Source organism: Stegodyphus dumicola, chromosome 11 (assembly GCF_044657685.1).
Source record: "Stegodyphus dumicola isolate Sdum_Otavi_A_Nest chromosome 11, ASM4465768v1".
In the NCBI taxonomy this organism is placed as follows: Eukaryota; Metazoa; Arthropoda; class Arachnida; order Araneae; family Eresidae; genus Stegodyphus; species Stegodyphus dumicola.
The window spans coordinates 88,591,895-88,615,928 of NC_140778.1; the positions used below are offsets into that span (position 1 = coordinate 88,591,895).

General features: G+C 33.5%; 1 protein-coding gene across 2 annotated transcripts in view; it reads right to left on the reverse strand.

The window, feature by feature from the left end:
* Positions 1-24,034, reverse strand: part of LOC118193237 (neprilysin-2-like) — a 101,484-nt gene that overhangs the window by 24,724 nt on the left and 52,726 nt on the right. For both annotated transcript variants that reach the window (XM_085826468.1, XM_085826467.1), the window contains exons 9-13: positions 15,591-15,715; positions 6,404-6,617; positions 4,637-4,735; positions 2,435-2,512; positions 2,239-2,342 (exon numbers count right to left, since the gene is read on the reverse strand). In XM_085826468.1, the coding sequence (XP_085682594.1) occupies positions 2,239-2,342; positions 2,435-2,512; positions 4,637-4,735; positions 6,404-6,617; positions 15,591-15,715 (620 nt within the window). The remainder of the gene's footprint in view (positions 1-2,238; positions 2,343-2,434; positions 2,513-4,636; positions 4,736-6,403; positions 6,618-15,590; positions 15,716-24,034) is intronic.

The window sequence follows — 24,034 nt, forward strand, 5'->3', positions numbered from 1 at the left end:
TAAGAAAGCGAAAAACTCAATGTGCATCGTCTTCTTCCAAAGCATATCGCTCAACGCAAGACACGCTGCAGATTTCTATATGAGAAACACTTATCCAAAGAAAAATGGAAAAGAATTGTCATAATAGATGAAGCATGGGTGTATTTAAATGACTGTAACAAAAAAAGAGCCATTTATTATCATAAAAGGGGAGAAAAAATTTAAGTACATGGTTCAAAGAATCTAAAGAAAGTTTTTCTAAGGGATTCATGATTGTTGCTGGTTTTTCTTATAATGGCAAGTTAAAAATAAAGAGATTGCAAAACATGTTAAGATTAACTTCAAATACAATCAGGAACATATTTTATCTCCAATTTTTCTGAATGAAATACCATCACTTTACCCACAGTGCCATCAATCTGTGAGACTCCATCAGGACAAAGCTAGCAGTCACACATCAAATTCCACTGTAAATTTCCTAAAAGAAATGGAACAAAAAACTGGTATCAAGACCATACCCTTCACTGATATCCCTACTAAATCTCCCGATGTGTCACCTCTGGAATTTTGTGCTTTCGGAATTTTAAAAACTGCATTATCCAATCGTTGTCCCAAAACCCTAACAAGACTCTGGAAAGCTGTTCGGGAGGAATGGGATAGAATACCTCTTCTGCCACTTCAAAGGCATTATTATACTGGAAATTTCGGTGTTGAAAGATAGTTCAGAATAAGAGATGTCAAATAGAACATTTAAAACACAAGAATTTTATGTAATTTAGTTTTGTGAATACAATATACATCGTCTAAAAAATGTGTGAACAACCTCTGTATATGCTTTGTGCTATTTAATGAAATTTTGATTAAAAAACTCAGTGCAAAGCTCATTATGCATCCAATTCTTCATTTATTTCATATTTGTGGAATTTCATTTTTAGGCAAAGTATGAAATATGAGAAATATTATATACTTTTACCTAGGCTTTACGTATACTTTTATCTAGGCATTCAACAGAATGATAAATGCTCTTTAGGCAAAGTGTGAAAAAAACGTCTTATAAAGACTGTTATTTAACAGATGTCCATTCATCAAAAATACAAACGTTATCTTGAAAAAAATTAATGAAAGTCTGCCATTAAAAAAATTTTACTCAAAATGCGTATAAAAAACTAGTGATATGATCTTGGTACGCAATAATATTTGTATTCTTTCTATGGTTGAGAAAATGGAAATCACTATGACAACGGGAATAGAATACAGGGAAAAGTCACAGGTTTCACAACAATGCCCTTTTTAATACCTTTTTTTTTTTTTCCTTAGCAGAATTCACATAGGTTGGTGTGCAGTTCAATATATCACTCCATGTAACGTTTTTGTATTTGGTTGAAAGTTCTTTCAACATTCTATCACGTGCTCTCTGTTCAATAACCGAATGAGTCTCATGAAGTACGTGAAATAATTCACTGTCCATGACGTAATACTGTATAATACTGATGTCTTGTTAAAATAGGATAAATGAATTTACTTTTGTTTTCTACAAACATCACATCATAGGATTTCCGATTATTCGAAACAAACCGGAAATGTATTCCATAATTTGCTGGTTTGTCTAGGGAATGTATAGAGCCAGGGTTCGATCCCCAGGCTGGACAAGGTTCACTTAGCCTTTCATCTCTGGAGTGGGTTGATAAAATGAGCACCAAGTTCGCTTGGGGAACTAAACACCTGCGACAAGCTGCCCAGGCAAAGATGCACAAGCACCCCGGAGCCCACGGTCTAGGAAGCAGATGTCAGGGCACTGCCGCCCATGGCTCTCTAAAGACTGCTTGTGCCCCTAAGCGTAGAGTTTTAGGCAATGTATGAAACGTTTAATCTTTTCATTTATTGTTGGCCCGTTTTCGGCACTCTATAAAATGCTGGAATGCCCAGATTCATTCTTTGCCAGATAAAATAAAATGAAGTTGATTTATTCAGTTTTGATAAATAAATTGCTTAAACAGAAGAAGGGAAACTATTTATAGCGTTTATAATTTAGAACTAATGAATGAACAAAAATATCTATGCGATGTTCACACAGGATAAGCAAAGCATTTGTCCTTTACAAATGTAATATCAAGAAGTCTAAAGTTTGCGAATAGGAAATTTTTGGTAAGGATTTCGATTATAAAAGTCTCCTTTACTGTAAACGTTTGTATTGCTGAATTTAAACAAGGTAATCAATCAAATAAAAGCAAGATTTAAAAGAGTTAAAATACAACATACTCTCCTCTTTTGTTAGGTTTCCTAAGTTGAGAGTAGGAGTAATCAGTTGCCCATTTAAGCACTTTCAATGAGTTTTTATAATAATGAATTATATTAATTTTCAGCTAGAAAAAGAAAAAAAATACATTCAAAGACATCTTAAATTGTGCAGGTAAATGTTTATAAAAAATACAGGAATAAATGATAAGATACTAACGTCCTTGTACACATCAGAGACTAAAGAATCGTTCAAAAGCTCTTTCGGATAGACAGTATGTGATGTGATAGATCTAACCTAAAGGATAACAAAGACCAATAAATTATTAAAAAATGCAGTATGCCTCTTACTACATCAACTGCACAATGACAGCGTTCACTTTCACAACGTCAGTTAATATCCGAATGTTAAAATACTCAATGCCACAGAAATTGTCTGCTGCAGTATATTACCACAATACAAATCTTAATCTTCTATTTTACACGTTTTTCAAAATTTCTACATAAAATTCTTAATTATGTTTGAATAATTAAGAAGATGAATAGTAATTATTAAATTCCTTTTTTTTTCTTAAAGTAGAATATTTATGGTTGAATAATAAGGTATTTTCTTCCTCCTTTCTGCATGCCTTCGTGGTGTAACGGTAGCACACTCGGCGCGTAGTCGAGAGGTCCTGGTTCGAGTTCCGGCGAGGACATTGCTGATTTTTCACGTTTCTTGCATTAAAAAATCCCTAATGACTATGCAGTGGCGCTGGAACTAAAAGGTGGTGAATGATGATTTTTTACCACCAGGATTTGGCAATTCGCTCCCCTAATCCCCAGCCGCCTTTTAAAAAGGTATTTTCTCATATAGGGTATTTTCTCACTCCTTTCTGGGTGCCTTGTGCCTTCGTGATGTAGAGATAGCACATTCGGCGCATATTCGAGAGGTCCAGGTTTGACTCCCGGCGAAGGCTTTGCTCATTTTTCACGTCTCCCGCATTAAAAAAAAAACTAATGATTCTACAGACTTTTTCTTAAAAAGAATTTTATGCACATGAAATTCGATACTATATATGACAGCATTTTTATTATTAAAATAACCTACCTATATTTAAAAAGAAAGTTTGTTTTAAAGTGGACGTCGCATCCGCTTTTGGCAATGTTTTAAGTTTGTAGTTTATAGACATGATGATTCAGTTTGCCAAGTTTAGCGATTAAGTGCGCAATAAAACAGCTGCAATAAGATTATGGTTATGCTTAGGTGCAGATGGGAAAAATTAGTTTTGATAATTAGATTATGGCAAAGCACATGGAAGCTATCTGTCTAACTGAAAAGATGCCCTTGCGGAGGACTTCTCCAAGGAAAATTGGCTCGTATTCCTGTTATACATGAAAAAAATGAAGAAAAGCAACCAAACAGTCAGCCCGCTTCTTTGAGAAAGAACCTCGATTCAATTCCGAGTATTTAGCGGACTTACTTATTCACTCGTCTTACCCACTGAACTCCGCTTTAAGTCTTTCACGTCGAAGTCGCCCAAAACGCCCGATCATTGTGACATCGGCAGGCCACCCGAACGCCTGAATCATTTTCTACTTGATGCTTTCCCTATCACATTAGTGTATGGTTCACTGCTTTCAGGAGTTGTTAAATGACATGTCAATCATTCTTTCCAAGCAACTAAAAGTAATCTGTTATTTGAATGCACCATCCTTCTAATTTGTTTATGTTATGCTTCAATGTTTAGCTATTGATGCCGGAAGTTGCAATTCTCTCCTAAGGGAAACCTGCACACAGTGGTAAAAGCGTATGAAGATCCCGAGAGAGAAGTTGTCGCTTTACTTAAGTAGGGTATTATTAACGCTGCAACATTTTACTTGGCATGGGAGGGAAAAGAAATCCATTCCAACAGAAATAAATATATACGGGCGTTTCAAATGTTTGAGTGAAAGAAATTTTAGCCTCTACCGATGCGAAAGGGTTAATTAAGAAGGCTTTACAAGGAACAAATCTGAACAAGGAAATGAAAAAGGATTCTTAACTAATTAGTTTAAGAAGAAAATTCACATTTCCTATTAAATCTAAAAGAAGTAAAGATATCTTTAATGAAGTCCCATTAAATTTTACTGTTTCTACAATGACGATTATAATTCACCCAAAAGCGAAATTTTAAATTTCATGTACTTCATGTAAGTCATGACTGGTATCGGAAACAAAACTGAAACTAGAAGAATGTTCTATAAACAGTTTGCATAAGGGAACAAAAAAAAAAAAATTGTTATAAATATGCTTCCCATTTTGATGCTTGAAGTTCACTGGAAATTATTTTGAACATCAATATTGTTACTTTGAGGGGTTTAGGAACTAAACAAAATATATTTTTATTATCAAATTTGTGATTTATAACTGAATGTAAAAAATTTCAAATTCTAGCATTACCTTAGCTTTGGCCAGATCTTTCGTTTTTTTGCTTATCCAGTCTGCCTTTTCCAGGATACGTATGAATTCCTGATGAACATAATTAAGATATTCTTGTGCCTGAAAATTTTAGAAAGAAATTTAAAATATGCGTGTCATTAGTGTCTTTGAAATTAGGAAATAAATTGATATAATTTGCCATGTAATCGATCAATACCATTAAGTAAAAGGTTTAAATAGCTGTTAAGTAAACTTTTTAAATACAAACCATGTGAAATACTCTAAATCTTTCAAAAGCGGGTTTTCAGTTAAAAATCTAAACCTCAGCCGTTTTCTTTAAATCACTATCAGTTTTACATCTCTTATCCTTCAAGAAACACTGCACAAATTTACTTCAAAAACTTATCCTTCAAGAAACACTACAGAAACTAACTTCAAAATTTCATTGAAAGTTCAAGTTCAAATGGGATGAAGAGCTCCATGGAGTGAGCAAACTAAATTTTTGAAAATTCACTCATTTGGCCACAAATAACTTAAAAGCTTAATACTAGCACTTATACTAATAATTAACTATTCCTAATGGAAATAGAAACGCTTTGTACCAGGAATTCAAGTAAAACACATTAAGGAATGAAATCTCTTAAGAACTCAAGAGAGAGAGAAATTTTTTGTTATATTCTATATAGTGTGCTTTCTTATACGCAATGGAAGTAAAATCTGAATTCACTTCATTATTATGCATAATAAAAGGCTTACATTTTAAAATATGTACTAATATTTGATTGCCAGTATGAACAGATGCAGTTTTATACATTTTAATACAAAATATCACCGATTATTTTAAACATAATGTTGCATGCGTACTGGCTCGCAAGCACACAGAACCGATTCTACCTTGATGAAATTTATTTTGCAAAATGGAACACTTTACAGTTTTAAAATTTTTTACACAAATACTCGTGCAGTTCTTTTCAGTATCACAGAGTACCAGTACACTTCAAACTACTAAAAGCGTTAAGCACTACGCAATGCAAAGTGCATCTAAAGAGACTAAGCTCTTCCGAAGAACTCTCATTGCTGCGGACTCTCGCTGAAACAAGCAACTGAGAAACTGACATTTTCTCCGATCTTATACAGTTTCACCCGGATGCTGAGAAATCTCTTTCTCGAAACTGCTGAAATGCATAAGATGGCAGCATGTGGCTACAGTTACATATCTAAATTAATTACATTCATTCACTCACAAAACCAATTACCGTTACACCTGGACAGAACGAAAATGTCGGCAAATGATAGACGAGTTTGACAACTTTTGGCAATTTCTCGCTAAAATGACATAAAAATATGTCGCCAAAATCGTCGCCAACTTGGCGATATCTCGTTGCTAAACAGACTTGCGCCTGAATTCTTACTTTTCCAGCAAAGCTTCGCTTCTTCAGATTTTCATGTTACATTATACAAAAGAATACTAGAATTTCATGTGTAATTTCACCGAGTTACTTATGTAGAAAATTAGTAACAGTAATAGTAATATTGATTCGTAATCAATCAAAAGCAGTTCACTTGCACATGCATAGACATTTGATGAAGTAGAACGTTACAAAATTTTTCGCACGTTTCATAACAACTACTATCATTAAAAAGAACTAAATACATTTTCCTTTTAGCAGTTGATAAATCAGTTAGCAGTTAAAACACAGCGATTAAGCAAACCAAGCTAAGCAAGACCGCAGTGTAATTTACGAATTATGGAAAATTTGTCGCAGGTTCGAAAATTTTATTACTTACGGCGCTTTTCTTCTTTTGCAAGATGCGCTTGTAGTTTCGAACATAATAAGAGCTGAGGGCGATCCCCAAGTTATCTCGAAGAGAAGCCAGGCATTCTTCATGACGACTTTCTATTTGGATGCTCTTTGGGGCAAATCTCAGATCTCTCATTTTTTTCCATAAAAAGGGTAAAGACTGGTGAACAACTCTCCACACCATGTAATCTAGCATAGTTCTGAAAAGAAAAGATAAATAACTAGATTATTAAATACTAATTGTTTCAAATTTTCTTTTCCCACATTCTTTTCCTCCAAGAATTAAATAGCTCAGTTTTCTTTTGTTTCATAAAAACTGCAATGTGGTACACAAAAATCTCTCTTAGATCTTCCTCCTCAAGGGAACATCTTGGTGAAAGTGATGAAAGGCGGGCGTGACACCTCACGGTCCCGACGAACGAGTGATCTATTTTCTTTTCCTTTTCTCATCTCTCCATATACTTCTTTCTCCTTTTTTCTCCCTTGTGATTTTATCATTAGGGGACTTGGTTCACAGTGATACATTGTTACAAACCTGTCTTCCCATCGCAAGAGAACTTCCCAAGGGTTTGTTATACAAGGAGACCTGCTTGACTGGAGAAGAGGACCCTAGTAGCAGATTGAAGAGGTACTGCCTATAATTCGTTACTGTTCTCAAAGATACACATTTAACATATACTTGACCTGTTTTTCAATCTAAACGAAAGGTACTCAGTAGTCGCCTCTAATATCAATAGGCTAGTGACTAGCCATTAGTGTCATTCGCTTATTCTTTGGTGTCAACCGCCTGATGTCCTTGTCATCGATCCCTTGATATTACTCGCTGATTGGCTTGATGTCTTTAGTGTCAGTCGATTATCTCGATCGCTTATCTGTATGTGATCGAAAGTTCCTGCTTTCGGGAACGCTGAATGAGCGTATAACGACTCGGGGAGCCCTTTGAGCAGCAACTGAGTTTTCTTTGTTGGAGAGGTGGATGGATTTTCTTTGTTGGAGAGGTGGAAGATTCGAATCTTCGTTTTTTATATTTTCTAACACGGCTCCTATAAAAAGCCTACAGAACAGATCTAATGAACAGATTTATGAACAGATTAATGAACAGATCTAATGACACAATGATCATTCAATGTTCACAGATCAATGATCAATGTTCACAGATCTAATGATCAATCATGTTCATGGATTGATCAACCATGTTAATCATTAGATCTAATGATCTAATGATTCAATGTTCACAGATCTAATGATCTAATGAACAGATCTAATGGATTAATGAACAGATCTAATGACAGAGATCTAATGAACAGATTTCATCACTTAAAATGCTTAAACAAATGTAAAATAAAACATTCATCACGATTTCTGTTTATCAACAATTCAACATGTGATTTTCAAAGACTATCACCATTCTGATACATAAATACTTACAGTCCTGTATTGTGAAGGAAGTATCATCAAGTGTTTGCGCTGTGGAGATCTAACTAAAACCGCTTCTCAAACATAATTTCTACGCTCTTTGGATTAAAAAAACTTGATGTCAATGTCAGTGTTCCAAAAACATTGAATTACAAGCATGGAGTTGTTTCAGAGACTGACACTCTCTTCCTAACTCAAACGGAAATTGCCTGTGATCAGTCCAACCAGAATGTCTGAGCTTTTAGGCAAATAACGTTACTCGAACAGAATCAGTTTATTAATTAATAACTTAATGTACAGTGCGAAAAGAAACAGGACAGTTCTATATCTCCCGTTCTACTGGGCCGATTGAAGAAATTCAAATTTCGTTCTTCATGGTTCGAAAGCGCGACTTAGGAGATATATTAGATTTATATATAACTCTATTCTAACATAGTTATTTTGATACAAAATCGGACTTCTAAAATAACATGCCAATGTTTTTCCATATTTCGATTCTACGACTCAAATTATGGCTAAATATGAAATTTTGTAAAATTTGGTGCGAAATTCACAAATTTACGTTGGCACTTTTTTTTTTCAGTTTGCGCCAAGAATAGGCGAACTTCTTAATACATGGCAACCTATTTTCCTTTCCCGTCAAATAATGTCCTTTATATTATATTTTTAATTATAATTGTTAATTTTTTAAGTAATATTTTCTTTTTCGAATTTCATTTTAATTGTTTAAGTTGCATGTTTTTTTTTTTTTTTTTTTTTTCGAATAACTACTTTAAAAATTTCTATTTACCCATTCGAACTGCGTAGTTTAAATAAAAGGTGCATCGTTTATTTTTTTCAAATAGTTTTCTTTATAATATTTTTTGGTCATAGTTATTATTTTAGGTAATTTTTAAATTTTTAGACTTTTATTTTAATTGTTTGCGTTGCATTGTGTCTTCAGATAATTGTTTTAAAATTTTCTATTTATTCCTTGGAATTGAGCATTTTAAATATATTTATTAATATAAATTTTCCAGGATTTTATTTTATTTATTTGAATTGCATTTCTTTCGGAAGAATACTTTGTGTCCCAGAATACGATGCATCTGGAAACTGAATATATTAAAAGAGAAAATACAGTAAAGCATAGTTAACACGCCTTTCAATGTTCCGTTCAGAAAAGATATATAAATAAGAAAAGTATAACCGACATTTTAACTTAGGATGACTTGCATATATTGCTTTTAAATAGCTTTAGCATTGTGCTCATTGCTTTAAATAGCTTTAGCATTGTGCTCATTGCTTTACACAATTTCATCATCCTACATTTCTTAAAATGTTATTTATATTTTAGTCAAATATTTTATTTTTTAAATCGCAGGAATCAAATATTATAAGATTAAAAAGTTTAAAATTTAAAAATACTAAATTTTATGCAAAAATTTATTATTTTCTTCTTAATGGCTTCCTCTTTTTCTTAAAGCATTCTGCAAGTATATCAAAAAGCATCCAACTTTTCGAAACATCTTGGTATTTCTGACATTCATTTTAAATAAAATTATCACCGTCCATTTCATAAAGGCCCACAAACGACCGAACGGTAAACACTGGTAGTTCGCTCCGGAGTTTCGAATCCCGGCGAAAGGGCTGGTTGCATGAGCGTTTTCTTGGTTTTTCTGATTGTAACGTGTATGCCAACTGGTTTCCCTTAGAAAATCTGCCCACCAGCGGCCGAGCGGTAAAGTCGCTGAACACTGGTAGTTCGGTCCGAGGTTCGAATCCCGCGAACGGGCTGGCTGCATGGGTGTTTTCGTGGTTTTCCCCATGTGTAACGTGTATACGAGCCAGTTTCCCTTAGAAAGTCCTCCACAAAAGGCATCCCTCCTCTTAGGCAGATAGCCCTAGTGTGCTTTGCCATAATTAAATACACCACACACCACACCACCCTTAGAAAATCTTCACGAAGGCATCCCTCCTTTTAGGCAGATAGCCCTGCTTTGGCGTAACTTAGTAATCCAATTTAATCCATTTCATCAGTATTTGGTCAAAGCCTTTATTATTCTTTAGATGTTAAGCATTTTGAAAGCATGAGATGAAAGGAAAGACTGATTTCATCAAGAGGGAAAACGTCTTTAAGTGACATTCACAATACATCAGTGGATAAATTCCTGAATATTCAAATAATTCGACTAAGAAATCACGGGATTCTCCGTTTATGATGATATGATGTTCTATAACGTAATTTAAATTTATACAAACATATAGTCGAAAACCAGTTGCTCTTCACTTTAATCTGCAATGATATCGTTTTTGTCTTTTCCGTTAGCACAAGCTCAATTGATGGTATTTGCTGGTGTACACGTCCAAGTGTTTTCTCTTTGAACACCCAAATTCCTTGAAGTATTCTGAAAGTATATTCAAAAGCATCCAACTTTTCGAAACACCTTGGTACTTTTGACAGCCAAATTCCCCTTCAAATTTTTGCTTACTTTTCTCCCTAATTTTCATCTTTCCTTATACAGTTGCTTTCAGTGCTCACCATAAGAAAATTAAGATTTTTATGGATTTGTTACACATCCATAAATTTTGTATTCTTGCCAATTTCTTAAAAATATCAATTACATTAACTGCGTTTCAGTTGAAGATAGCTTTTCATTTTCTAGGCATTTTAACTATAAATAAAGTTTAAAGCAAAGTTCAAAGGATAAATATTTTAATTAAAAGATTTTTTGCTAAATGACAAGGAAATAAAACAGTCCAGCAGTGTTTAATCTGTACCACCGAGTGACCCGATTGTTATATCCCCTACAAATTATCTAAATCATATTAAAGATCATGTTTTTATACAATCTATAACACGAGAGAAAATTGCCCTGCTAAAAATGCCCCGTAGAAACACAAAGTTTTTTTACGGGGAATTGGCCTACGGGTACCCATACAGTTCTGCGTTTGTACAGGTACCCATAGGCCGTATACCCGTAAAAACCCATAGAAAGAAACCTGCACGGCTGTATAGGTACCTGTAGGCGAAATACCCGTAAAAAACCTGTAAACAGAAACCCGTACGACTGTACGGTTACGAGTAGGCCAAATCTCTGTAGAACTGTAGGCACTATAAACAAAATCCCAGTAAAAACCCATAGCCAAAAATCAAAACTTTATATGCATATCCATTGGCCAAATTTCCTTAAAAAAAAATGGATATTCCGTAGGGTAATGCTTTGTAAAAACCAGTAAACAAAAGCATGTACACCTATACAGGCACCCATATGCCAAATCCTGTAAAAACCACTACACAAAAATCCACAGACCAATAAAGGTACCTCTTGGAAAAATCGCTGCACAAAACCCATAAACAGAACCAATAGCATTATACCATAGTGGAGTATCCATACATAGAATCGTGCATAGAACGGGTATCCATATACAGAATCCCTATAAAAAACAATACACAAAAATAGAACTGTAAATCAAATTTCCATAAAAACATAAACCAGCAGAAGTACATAATTAGCACTGATGAAATGTACAGAACTAAATGGCGAAGAAAGCATGTAAAGTAATTTTAAATAAAATTCAATACGAATAAATAAAAATTTAAAAATATCTAGAAGCCTACGAGCCCCTGTCCTTCTTAATGCACGTCAATATCTATAAACATATTACAAAATATTTGTATAAATCCTCTTTACAAAATTTTAAACTACCTTCATATAGTTTTGAAAATAAAATGAATAGAAAGATAATAACCAAAGTCATGATTCACAACCATCGAATGATATATGTACATATAGTATATATGTAAGAAAAATAAAAAATAGGTAAAAGATTAAATTAGCAGCGTAAAATTAATTTTCCTTCTCTATTCTAAAAACAGTAATCTTTCTGCACTGCATCATTTCGAGATTAATTCATGTCATAAGACTCTTGCATAATTTGATGTTGTAAAAGGAACTAAAACTCAAACAGCCAATAGTAATTTTGCAGCAGTATTAACTATCAAATACGAGTAAAAATGCATCGAGAACCAATATTAACTCGGTCTGAATTAAGATTTCACCCTTAACATAACGCATTTGCTTTTTACGCTTTGGCCTAGCTGGATTGCAGACTGTCTTCTCCTTGTTTCTTACTACACATTTATCAAAAATGTTAATTTTTGGAATAGGCATAAATAAAGTGCCAACTTGTTTGTGGTTGCAACATATTTACTGAAAGAAAAGTTGAATTAAATCTACCTCGACTGCCAAATTTCTTATTCATTGTGGATTGGAGTTTCAACATCTCTAAGCCATCAAAATTCTTGCTGTTCATTACGGATTCAACTGCTTGTATTTGACTACAGAATCTATTACACACACACACACACACACACACACACATATATATATATATATACGTATCATTTCATTTAATGGTTGTTCTTTGACTGACATTTGATGGTTCATTACTTTGACTGTGTATATATTATTGATTTCATTATAAATATATACATATAGTACTGTATCTCACTGCATATATTTGTATTTCAGTTCTTTAATTGGGAAATTAAAAACTGTATTTAATCACATCAGCTTGTTTAACAATTTGATACCTAATGAGAAATGTATTATCTACTTAAATCGTTCTTTCGAAGAGGGTTAATGTACAAATTTATACATATATATATAATTTTTAAAGCTGGGATATGACACCCCTCAAACTGTCAACGTCCTGTTTGCTTAAAGCCCACCAGCGGCCGAGCGGTAAAGTCGCTGAACACTGGTAGTTCGGTACGAGGTTCGAATCCCGCGAACGGGCTGGCTGCATGGGTGTTTTCGTGGTTTTCTCTATGTGTAACGTGTATACAAGCCAGTTTCGCTTAGAAAGCCCTCCACGAAGGCATCCCTCCCCTTAGGCAGACAGCCCTAGTGTGCTTTGCCATAATTAAATACACCAACACCACCTGTTTGCTTAAAACATTTTGAAAATAAACATCAAACAAACTTTCTCAGTTTTAGACAATTCAATTTAAATGCAGTCAAAGTAAAGTAGCAGACGATAACACGGCGAAAGTAAAACTTTACACTCACAAATAATTTTTTTTTAAAAGAAAGAAATTAAAGTTAAAAATTTGAATAATATCACCTATAATTAAAAAAAACTTTTCATATAGTATTAATAAATATTTATTACGCATCATTGAGGGAAAGCATTTCATATAATTAATTCTCCGTAAAAATTTACTTGAAATTTAAGCTTAAAAATAGCTGTGGCAGTTCACTGTAACAAAAAATTCATAAACCACATTTGGCTTTATTATCGCTCAAAAAGAAAAAGATGCCAAATTTCAAAACACGAAAATATGTAAATTCGTGTATATCTTGGAAAATTTGGAATAAAAAACTCTAATTTTTTGCAGGTGTGCTTAGAACTACACCTACTTTAAGATGATGGTAAAAATTCTATAGGTTATAATTCAAAAACGTTTTCGAAAAATTTATAAAAATTATTTTAAAATAGAAATTTTAAAAATAAAACACAAAAAAATGGGTGAATTTTATTTGGAATGAACCTAAATTTCGAAATGTGAAAGAAAAAATCAAAAAAGTTTAATAAAAAAAGAGAGATTAATAAATATATGCCAAATTCAATTAACATTGAGGAGCTAAAATTTTGAGAGCTAATTTTTTAAAAACGACTCGTACGAGTTTTACAAAACTTGGCAGTCTGGCGTAGAATCGAAATATGGAACAAAATTAGTATGATATTTCAGAAAAAGTCCGATTTTGCATCAAAATACCTATGTTAGAATGGTGCCATATATAAATCTAATATATATCCTAAGTCGCGATTTTGAGACATGAAAAACGCAATTTGAATTTTGTCAATCGGCCCAGTAAAACGGGAGTAAACTGTCCTCTTCCCCCCCCCCCCCCGCATTGTGCGGCGTAGCTTGGAGGTAGGAAGTACTTTCCTACCTCCATGGTGCGTAGTTTGATTTTCTGTTCACATTATCTGACGAAACGACTTGCCCCAAATGACCTTATATTGAAAACTCCTTGTGATGCTTTCAGTACCAGCGTCTTAGCCACTGGAAGATAATCTAGCTGGGCAAACTCAGATGTCCAGTGCGCATTTTTCGTTTTTCTGAAGGTCATAAAACATTAATTATTATTTTTAAAATTTTTCAAAGTCTTCTTACCTGGAAATGAAATCGCAGCGGCCCATTCTTGTCGCGAAAATTAATAGAAGCTTTAAAAATTACAATGGTAAATTAGAAATTATACGGCTCTGGCTAACAGTTTCATAGTTTAAGTGCTGCAGGAACAACACTTACTTTCGAATAATACTTAAAAGAACGTAATGATTAATTTTCATTAAACTAATGGAATATAGGAGAAATTTTCTCTAAGATTCCAATAATTTGTATCTATAATAATCTGTATTTCTTTTTTTTTTAAGTTTAAATTAACATATAAAGCACTATTTGTAAAGTTTTATTCCCTAAATAGCAGCTACGCCGCCAGCCTTCGTCTGGCTTTTAAAATACCGGAAAATGCCTGAAGGAAACAACAAACGTTAAATTTAAAAACTGCGCAGAATTTTACTCTGCAGAACAACTTCGTTTAAAAAAAAAGTCCTTTAGTCTTTTAGGAAAAGCCCCATTGGACTAAAAAAAATCTGAAAGGTTTCAGATTTTAAATTACGTCCAAAGGGGTGGTTTATAACATTTTGTGTGTTACCTTTATTTATTAAATATAACATGAAAGAAACTCAAAAAACAAAAAATTCCGCGCAGAATTTTACTCCACAGAACAACTTTATCAAAAAAAAAATCAATAAAAATATATTATATTTATATAAAAATGAAAATGAAATATACCAATCTCTTAAAAACAGTGACACAAGAAATACGACGAAAAATTGTTACCAAACCCATATTTCTAAAAGAATGAAACTATTCAAAATGATGCGATTTCATCAAAAATCTATCAACAACAATAAGAAAGGAAAATTGTCGCCAAAATCACATTTGTAAAGATGTGAGATGTGAGAAGTGTACTCGGAGGCTTCATTTAATTTTTTCTTTTAATACAAAATATTATCAATTTCCAAAATTCTTTTTGTAAAAGCAGTCGCAAGGATGAAAGTTTAACGTGTCCAAAAATCAAAGAAAAATAAACTGTACATTTTTTATATAAGCTTTTTTAAAAAAAATCCCGTTGAAAAGGTGTTAAGCTCACTTTGTTAAATAAATTCGTATTTAATCTATTTATTGAAACACGAAATTTATTTTAAGTTCGTAAAATAGCTAAGTGCCTACGTTTCATGACGATGTGAAAATGGAGTGTGTAGGGTAAAATCTCGCTTTCCTATAGCCCATTATGTCTCAAAATAACGCGATTTCGTCCTAAAACATAAAATAAAAAAATTCTAATTCGTATTTCGAAAAAATCGCTTCGAGGTGCACTGGCTCTTGTCTAGATGCACCCTATGTACCACATTTCGTTGTCGTGGGTCTATTAGCTTACACGCAGCGCAAACGAAAGACCCACACACAGACAGACTCTTTTTTTATTATATGTAGAGATAGATGCAATGGCAGCCATCAAAAGGTTAAAAATAAGGAATTTTTTTAATTTTATTGTAATAAAATAGAGCCGCAATGTGTAATTTAGCTCTCTAAGTTTCATTCTTCATCACTTTTTAGATGCTTATATCCTGCATATAAATTTATAAAATTCAATCACTGAGTTTATAAAATTGAAGTAATATGATTATTTCTTTTTTACCTTCTATCTGCTGTTTCCATGAAATCGGCCAATTTCCTCATGAAATGTATGTCTTGCACCAGAACGATTTCATTTTCAGAGATATCATTATTAAGTAATCCATTGAAGTACCTAAGCCAGTCAATCTGCCAAAAGGTTAAATGGATTTTAACGTAGTAACTGGCATGCAATTCAGTTTTCAGCTTAAAATTATAAATAGCAAAATAAAATTTTAAGTACTTAAAATCCGAATACAGAAATATTTGAAACAAGGAATATCATTTTTACTCGCTTATTCTTCCTCTTACCTTTTTAGTGCTATGTTCACAAAATATTAACAATATTCGCATAATTTCCCCTTCCTTTAATGTAATGGTTTTTTTCTCTGAGGGCTAATTTGTAAGCTAAATTTCATTCCCTTGATTATTTTTATTTTTATTCAGTGTATTCAATTTGTGTTTATATTTCTGCGTTAGCATTTCATCTATTCTATTTTCCCTTGAAAACCGCAGAAAACCTATTACTTTCGAGTGCAAAGTTTGGTATTTCGTGTTCCTAAAGTAGTACGTACATACCGAATTTGGATATATATTCAGAAAAATCTTCAAATCCATTGACTGATCTTGGACTATGTGGACAGACTGTAACAGATTTTTTAAGCGTGGTGGAAGTTCCTTTAAATCATTATATCAGTTTCGACAACAGTTTTATGTCACACATGTTGTCAAAACTGAATGAGCTAAAATTGCGGATGGAATAATTCTTGAACACAGACCGCGAAAATGTCCTATTAGAGCTACAAATAAAATGGAAAAAGGAGAACGTGGAACATTTCACACCGCATTTGTTAAAGAGCATCGCAGTAATTCGATGGAAAGAAAATTCCATCATAGCCATTAGAACTGACTTTGATACAATTTACCTGCCTTCAGTGGCCAATAGGTACTCAGAGAAAGAAAACAGTTCTGCATCTGTAAAGCACCCTAAACTCATCGGAAATTGTAACAAGTTTATGGATGGCATGGATCTTCTGGATGATACTTAGGTGTTTTCCTGGTATTCAGCTGGATAATTTGTTCCTGCTTTGCCAATATCCTCACAGAATCCGGACAGAGCCTGACATATAATGAAGTCCGTACAGAGTTCTCTATACGAGGTAGAATTGAAGAGTTGGACCTCCTGGAAAATTTTATTACGCTGTATATCGAGTTTAAGTAAACAGTAAAAAGTGATAGTGTTTTATTTTTACGAATTTGATTGATGTAGCTAAATCAAATGCATCGAAACTTTTTTTAAATTTCTGTAGACACCAAAATTTCTCCATTAGATTTTCAAAGAAGTGTTGCGCTGACATTCTTGAAAACAAGGGATGAATACTCTGCAGATTCGCAGCTTTCACATTAATATACTGACTGTATCGGCCGAACATCTTTCTTTCAGAATTTAGCCTTGAGCGAAGCGAAAAAGGATCCCACAAGCCACATTATCGAGAGAAATCCAAGAAACAATTGTAAAATATGCAACTACTGTGGTAGTCAATCGATAACTGTTTCTAATAAATGTTATATGCCTTTGTATGGCAAATATTTCAAAGATTACCAAATATCTTAAAAGTAATTGGTTTTGACTGATGTTGCGTTTTCGCAACATTTTGAATCTTTAATAAAAATAAATACTTTTGTTCCTGTTATTTTTTTTCTCTTTAGATTTTAATGTTAAAAATGGTTTTTACCCATTTCCTTCGAGTGAATGTTAGCGAGGTCGTTAATGCGTTAACCAGCTCAGTTAATTGAACATTAATATAAAGCGTTTTAGTAGTTACAGATTCATTTCGTGTTGAATATATCCACTTCAGCTTTAAGTAATGCAACGAACCAACACAATAAGTTGCACATGAAGTGTACCTAGCTTTGCTGGAAGCAGAAAAAATCCTCCTGTTTAAAACAAAATATTGAATGCCTTGATGTGAAATGAAAATTGCTAAAACATTGTATTTGTTACATTTTTCATTTCTGATAATTAATGTCAGTAGTACGTAAAACATCTTGAGTAGTGCAGCATGGACTTCGGAAACTTCTATAAATATCGCTCAATATATATCGCTCAAAAATAGGCTTTCCCGAATCTTCTAGAAAATCGCCAGGTTGGCAAAAAACTGCCCAAACAGTATCTTCAAGTCCCGTCAACGGCGTATTTGCTCATACCGAATTTTACTTGAAGTAATTTTAAAATTTAAACGTTTTAGACTCAGAATTGAAAAATTTTAAATTCTGTACAAAAGTACACGCTTGTATATAAAACATTCGATTAAAACCAGAATTAATTGCAAACTTATCGCCCTATAAGCAATACATAAATGATTAAATAATTCAAATAATGCACAATATTCACAATAATACAGGAAAACATCAATGCAATTAAAATGCTTAAAATATTGTTGCGTGCGTACGAGTTTGTTATGAAATGAATGCACAAGTCCGATGAAAAATGAACAAAAATTTATTATTATCACAACAAAAATGCTTAAATTTTCTCAAATTATCATGCAGTATTACAATATCTCACAGTAGTTATCTTTTAACTACTCAAATGTCCAATAGAGCGTAATTCAAAACAGCTAAAGAACGCTAATCCGCGAATTCGCTACAATCAACAAGAGCAGTTTTCTGAACAACAACAAACTAAGCAACTACTACAAACTGAAATGTTTCCCTCCTTTTATAAGATTTTAAAATCACGCGCTAGAATTTTCCAGTACTTTCTCGAAATCAAAAAGAGATATTTATTTATTTAATGCACGCGCTCTTGTATTTTCAATTTTCCGGCTTAGCTTTCTTTTAATATTCGTCACGCGCTGCACTGCGCGAGAAATAAAACCATTTAATTTATAATTGAACTAACATTAGCTTTTTAAATACCAAATTCATAACACTGCCCCCTTCCAAGGACTGCACGTCCCGGGCAGTACAATCCCTGGACAGGAAGTCAAACTTACAACTTTGGCATAAATGCAACTAAGGCATAAACATTACATTACAATATCAAACAACATGAACAATAAATGCAATAACTAACTTAAACAAATCAAATGCTATCAAATACTAAATACAAATCAAATCGCCACATTTGAGGAGAAATCGGCCATTTGGCGACAAAATTGGCGATATATCATGGAGAACCTTCTGAAACGAATTCTTACCGGTTTAGCCCAAAATGTTCTCGAACACAAGCCGAAAGCTATATAAACCCTGCTGGCCCGCAGTCAGTGAGTGTGAGTGCCTCGTCGAGAGGGCGAGTTAGAGTGTGCCTCGTCGAGAGGGCGAGTTAGAGTGTGCCTCGTCGAGAGGGCGAGTTAAAGTGTGCCTCGTCGAGAGGGCGAGTTAGAGTGTGCCTCGTCGAGAGGGCGAGAGTGTGTGCCTCGCATAGAGTGCGAGATAGTCAGTATGGAGTGCGAGATAGTCAGTTTGTGTCTCGTCTAGCAAGTCAATCCCTGCGGAGTCGATCGAGTTGACAGCCGGGCAGCGAGTGCCGAGTGAGTCGTCGAGTTCACCGAAGGAGTCTCGTAGTGTATCGCGGTTAGTGCATCGTCGAGAGAGGGTGTTGAGCTCCGGGAACGACTGAACCGAAGAGTCGGGAGCCGTGCTCTGTGTGTCGTCGAGTGCATCGCGTGTTGTAGCGTGGAGAGTCTCGAGAGTACGTGGAGCTCCGAGAACGACCGAGCAGAGTCGGGAGCTGTACTCTGGTACTTTGCAGTGAAGCTGTTTCCACCGGGATAACTGTTTCCACCTGAAGCTGTTTCCACCTGAAGGCTGTGTCGCTGATCGTGTCAGCGTGTTTATAGTAGTTCATCGACGACTGTAAAACGTGTTTTGGAGCTGTCCTGACATTACTGGCTAATAAAGTGTGTTTCGATACTTCATCAAGTAGTGTCGTCATTATTCACTCCAAATTCATACGAACCCCGTACGAACGTGAAGAAAGGAAATAACGTAACAACTGGTGTCAGAAGAATAAAAAACGTAACAATATGAAAATTCTTTTGCTCGTGATTCTAACTCCGACTTACTGCAAGATTCCAGTTGAAGTAAGTGGAAATTCAAATATTTTTAATGCTTTAGAATTGCCACTGGAGATAATATAAAAAATACTTATGCAATCTATATAATATATAATCTTGGTGAGAACGATTATTTGGCTTAGAAGAAACTGCATCATGCTTGAGAAAAGAGAGAGAATTAAACATCAAAATAAAAATTAAAAATTTCCCATAAAAAATATATGAAAATCTGACATTCAGATGTATGTATTACCTGTTAAATTTACCTGACACCAAATATAAAACCGATTATTAGAAAATAAGATACCATTGCAAAAACAGAGATCCTCCGTTAGATCGCCATTGACTTCTGAGAAATAGGTAATATGTCAAACATGAGTTCATTTCATTTTTGTATGCTGTTTTATCCACCATGCAGTCATAAAAAACATTTGTTAAATCATATTCTTTCATTTTTCATTAACTACTGAAAGAGGAAATACGAAGAATGAATAAAATATACAGGGTGTTTCATATCGAATGGGATAAAAAAAGAATAACATAGTACATATTTGTAACAGATTTATGAAGCCAAAACAAATTAATTCGGAAACTATAATTGTATAAGTTTTATCTGGCAACAGGCAAAAAATTTTCCCATTGTGGAATTATAGTGTACTAGAAGATATAGTGGGATTATCGCCCCATACACCCGGTAATAACACGGTAATCTTTTTCGTACAAATAATAGAGGGCGCTGTCAGCGCATATGCCCCATCGAAATCAGGTAGACGTTTAATTACAATCGTTGACATCTGTCACTTGCCATCTTCCTATTAAAGATCGAATCATTACTGCTACTTTTAATGCTGTAAGTGAGCTAATAATTTTACACAATAATCTTGGGTATTCTTTTTTGTTGTGAGCTGCTGAAACGTAATTTGATATGTCGGCAAAACTCTCACGAAAGTGTTTTGTTCCCGGCTGTATATCTGGTCACCAAAATGCCACAAAAGCATCACTGTTTAAAGTTCCCAAAGACGAAAATCTTCGTCGAGAATGGGCGAAAAGAATCTCCAGAGGAGATACAGAACTATCGATTCACCACAGTGTGTGTGAACTACATTTTGAAGAACATTTTATTGAGAAATATTATCATCATATTGTTAACGGTGAGGAAATAAAAATTCCAAGAGGTAAACCACTGCTTAAACCTGAAGCAATACCTAGCATATTTCCGAATACTCCAAAGTATTTCAATAAACCTCTACCACAAAAAAGGAAAGTCAGAAATAATATAACAACTGTGACAAAAAAAAAACATGTATGAATAAAGAAAATATTAGTATTTCAAACATCCCTGTTAAAAGAACTGTAGCGATAAGTGATTTAGAGACTGTCCAGTTACCTTCTCCATTTTGGTCAAAATTAAAAATCAAAAGCTGTCCTCAATCCATAGTATTCTTAAATCTGATTTGTAATGAAAATTTTCCGTACCCTTTGGTCAGAAAATTAGTCAGTATCATTGAAAAAAATAATTAAATTCATTGCAGATGTTTTCATGTGTGGCCAAAAAACCCAATCTGTTACTTTTAATGCTGTGAGCGAGCTGGTAATTTTACTGAATAATGTTGAGGCAATATCTGTCTGCAGTGGAGTTGGAACCATTTTGGAATATAATCAGCACTATCATAAAAATGTAAATATTATGCATGATCAGATGTACAGTAAAAAGTGTGCAATTAAAATTAATGAGTCTGCAACATGTGTGCATTGTAAATATGTAAATAGATTAATGAAAAGAAAAATTTGTAAAAATAATTATTTGAAATCAAAATTAAGCAATAATAGAAAAAACAAATTGATATGTTGTTTAAGAAAAAAATTTACAGAGTTATCCTTAAAACTGAAGGAACAAAAAACAAATGAAATGGGCACTTCTGTTGTTGCCTCAAATCCGAAGCAATTACTTGCTATAAATGCTTTTAATAATGCCTCCAAACGTAAAAGTACTCAAGGTATGATTTATGATCCAAAATGGTTAATTGAATGTATAATAATGAGAATGAAAGGACCAAAACTTTATGAACATATCCGTGAAAATAAAATTCTGATTGTGCCTGGAAAGAACTGCCTACAAAGATATGTTAAAAATTACCGCAGTGGATTTGGTTTCTGTGATTCTGTTTTTCAGGCAATCAAAGTGAAAACTCAAAGTATGGAACCATATTTTCTCCATGGTGGTATATTGATAGATGAAATGAAGTTATCTGAAAATTTGCACGTGAGTTCAGATGGTCAAATTGAAGGATTTGTGAACTTGGGGAAATTTTCAAAATGGAAAAAAGCAAAGTAATCATGGATTAGTATTCCTATTTCAACCATTTGTGGGTGACTGGAAGCAGATTGTTGCAGTTTTTGCCACATGCAACAATATTAAAGGAACCTTGCTTGCTGACTTGATAATAGAAGCAACAATTTTGTTAGAAAATGCAGGTCTGTATGTAGATTTTATAACTTGTGATGGGGCTACGTGGAATAAAGTAATGTGGAAGAAATTTGGTATAGGTACTCAATCAGATAATACAACTGAATATCAGATAAATCATCCATGTGATGAAACACGCAAGTTAAATTTTATATCTGACTTTCCACATTTAATAAAATGTATGCGAAATGCCTTTTTGAAACATGAATTTTACACACCATATGGAGAAGTGCGCCCAGAGCATATAATTTGTGCATGGAAGAAAGATTGTGGTGCCGTTACTTTAAAAGCAATGCCACATATTAATAGAAAGCATCTTTTTCCGAATAACTTTGAAAAGATGCGAGTGGATTTAGCATTTCAATTGTTTGGAAATGAAGTAGTCAATGGCCTTAGTTTCTTCCATAATGAAATAGAAGAAATGTACGGAAATTTAGAAGGTACAATACAGTTTGTGAAACAGATAAATTCATTAATTCATACAATGACATCTAGATATCCTGCAGAAGCTTTAGTTTTAAATTCAGACAAGCACACAGCATTATTAAATTTTTTATCATTTCTGGATGAATGGGAAAAGCTCACTAAAGAACAAAATATGAAACTTGGTTTGATTAGTCATGCAACTGTTGAAGGGTTACGTGTAACGTTAAAATCAACATTGTTTCTACTTCATTACATGACAGAAGAATTAAATTTAAAATACATTTTAACTTCAAGACTAAGTCAAGATGCATTAGAAAATTTATTTGGTATTATCAGACAGTCTAAAGGTTGTAATGATCATCCAACACCTAGTGAATTTTTGAATATTATTGAAACACTGCGTTTTTACAATCTTGCCAAGTCACCAAAGCATGGAAATGTATCAGAGGAAGTTATAACTGCACTTCTTGCACCCTCCATTGATAAAATGCATGCTGTAAAAAATAGTCAACATATTGAGCATGTAATTGACCAACTGATTGAAAAAGGTCAGTTGGTTGATGCATGCTCATCATTTGATTTCTATTGTACAGCTGTTGATTATACGTACACATCGCAACAAAGTGACTCGCGTATAATTTATTACGTTGCGGGATATGTTGCTAGAAAGTGGAGAAATGTATTGCTTGTTCAGAAGTTTTAAGAAATGTTGGACTAGAAAGCACAGTAAATTCTAAATTTATTTCTTTAGTTAGTAAAAAGAATCTTACACATCCTTCAAATAGTTTATATGCATTGATTAAATATCTTGAGAAGTGTTTTGTGAATTTTTTAAATGTAAATATAATAGAAAGAAGCAGTGTTGTACAATTTGTATCAACGCTAAAATTAAGTCATTATGTAGGGTGTAATTTACATAAAATAATGCTGACCAAAAAAATTCTAAGATTTTATATTATCACACGATTTCATTTTTACACAAAAGCTTTAAACAAGCAAGCAAACACAAGTCAGAAAGGTAAATTTTTAAAACTTCATAGAACTCGATGAAAAGAAGCTGTACTTAAGCTAGAATTTCAAGATACAAGAAATATCACCTTTTAATGAAAACTCCCCCCCCCAACTGCAAATATCATCTGCATTGACATTGGCCTGTTTAATAATATTTTGTCAAACCATTTTTGCCATTATTGTACAACAATGTCAAACAATTGATGCAATAAATGTGATCAAGATCTTTCACTATTTCAGTGATCAAAGCGGATCATTGTAGTTCTGAATAGCGTACGCTTCGTTAAATATGATAAGTATTGCTTCAGGTTTATGTAATGATTTGCCTCAAAAAATTTTTGTTTCCTCAACTCTGACAGTATGGCTGTAAAATGTATCAATAAAATGCTCTTCGAAATACAGTTTGCACATACAATCCTGATTTGATAGCTCTGTATTCCCTCAAAATTCTTTTTTCATTAATTATAATAAAATTTAGAAGCTTTAAACAGTGACTCTCTTGTG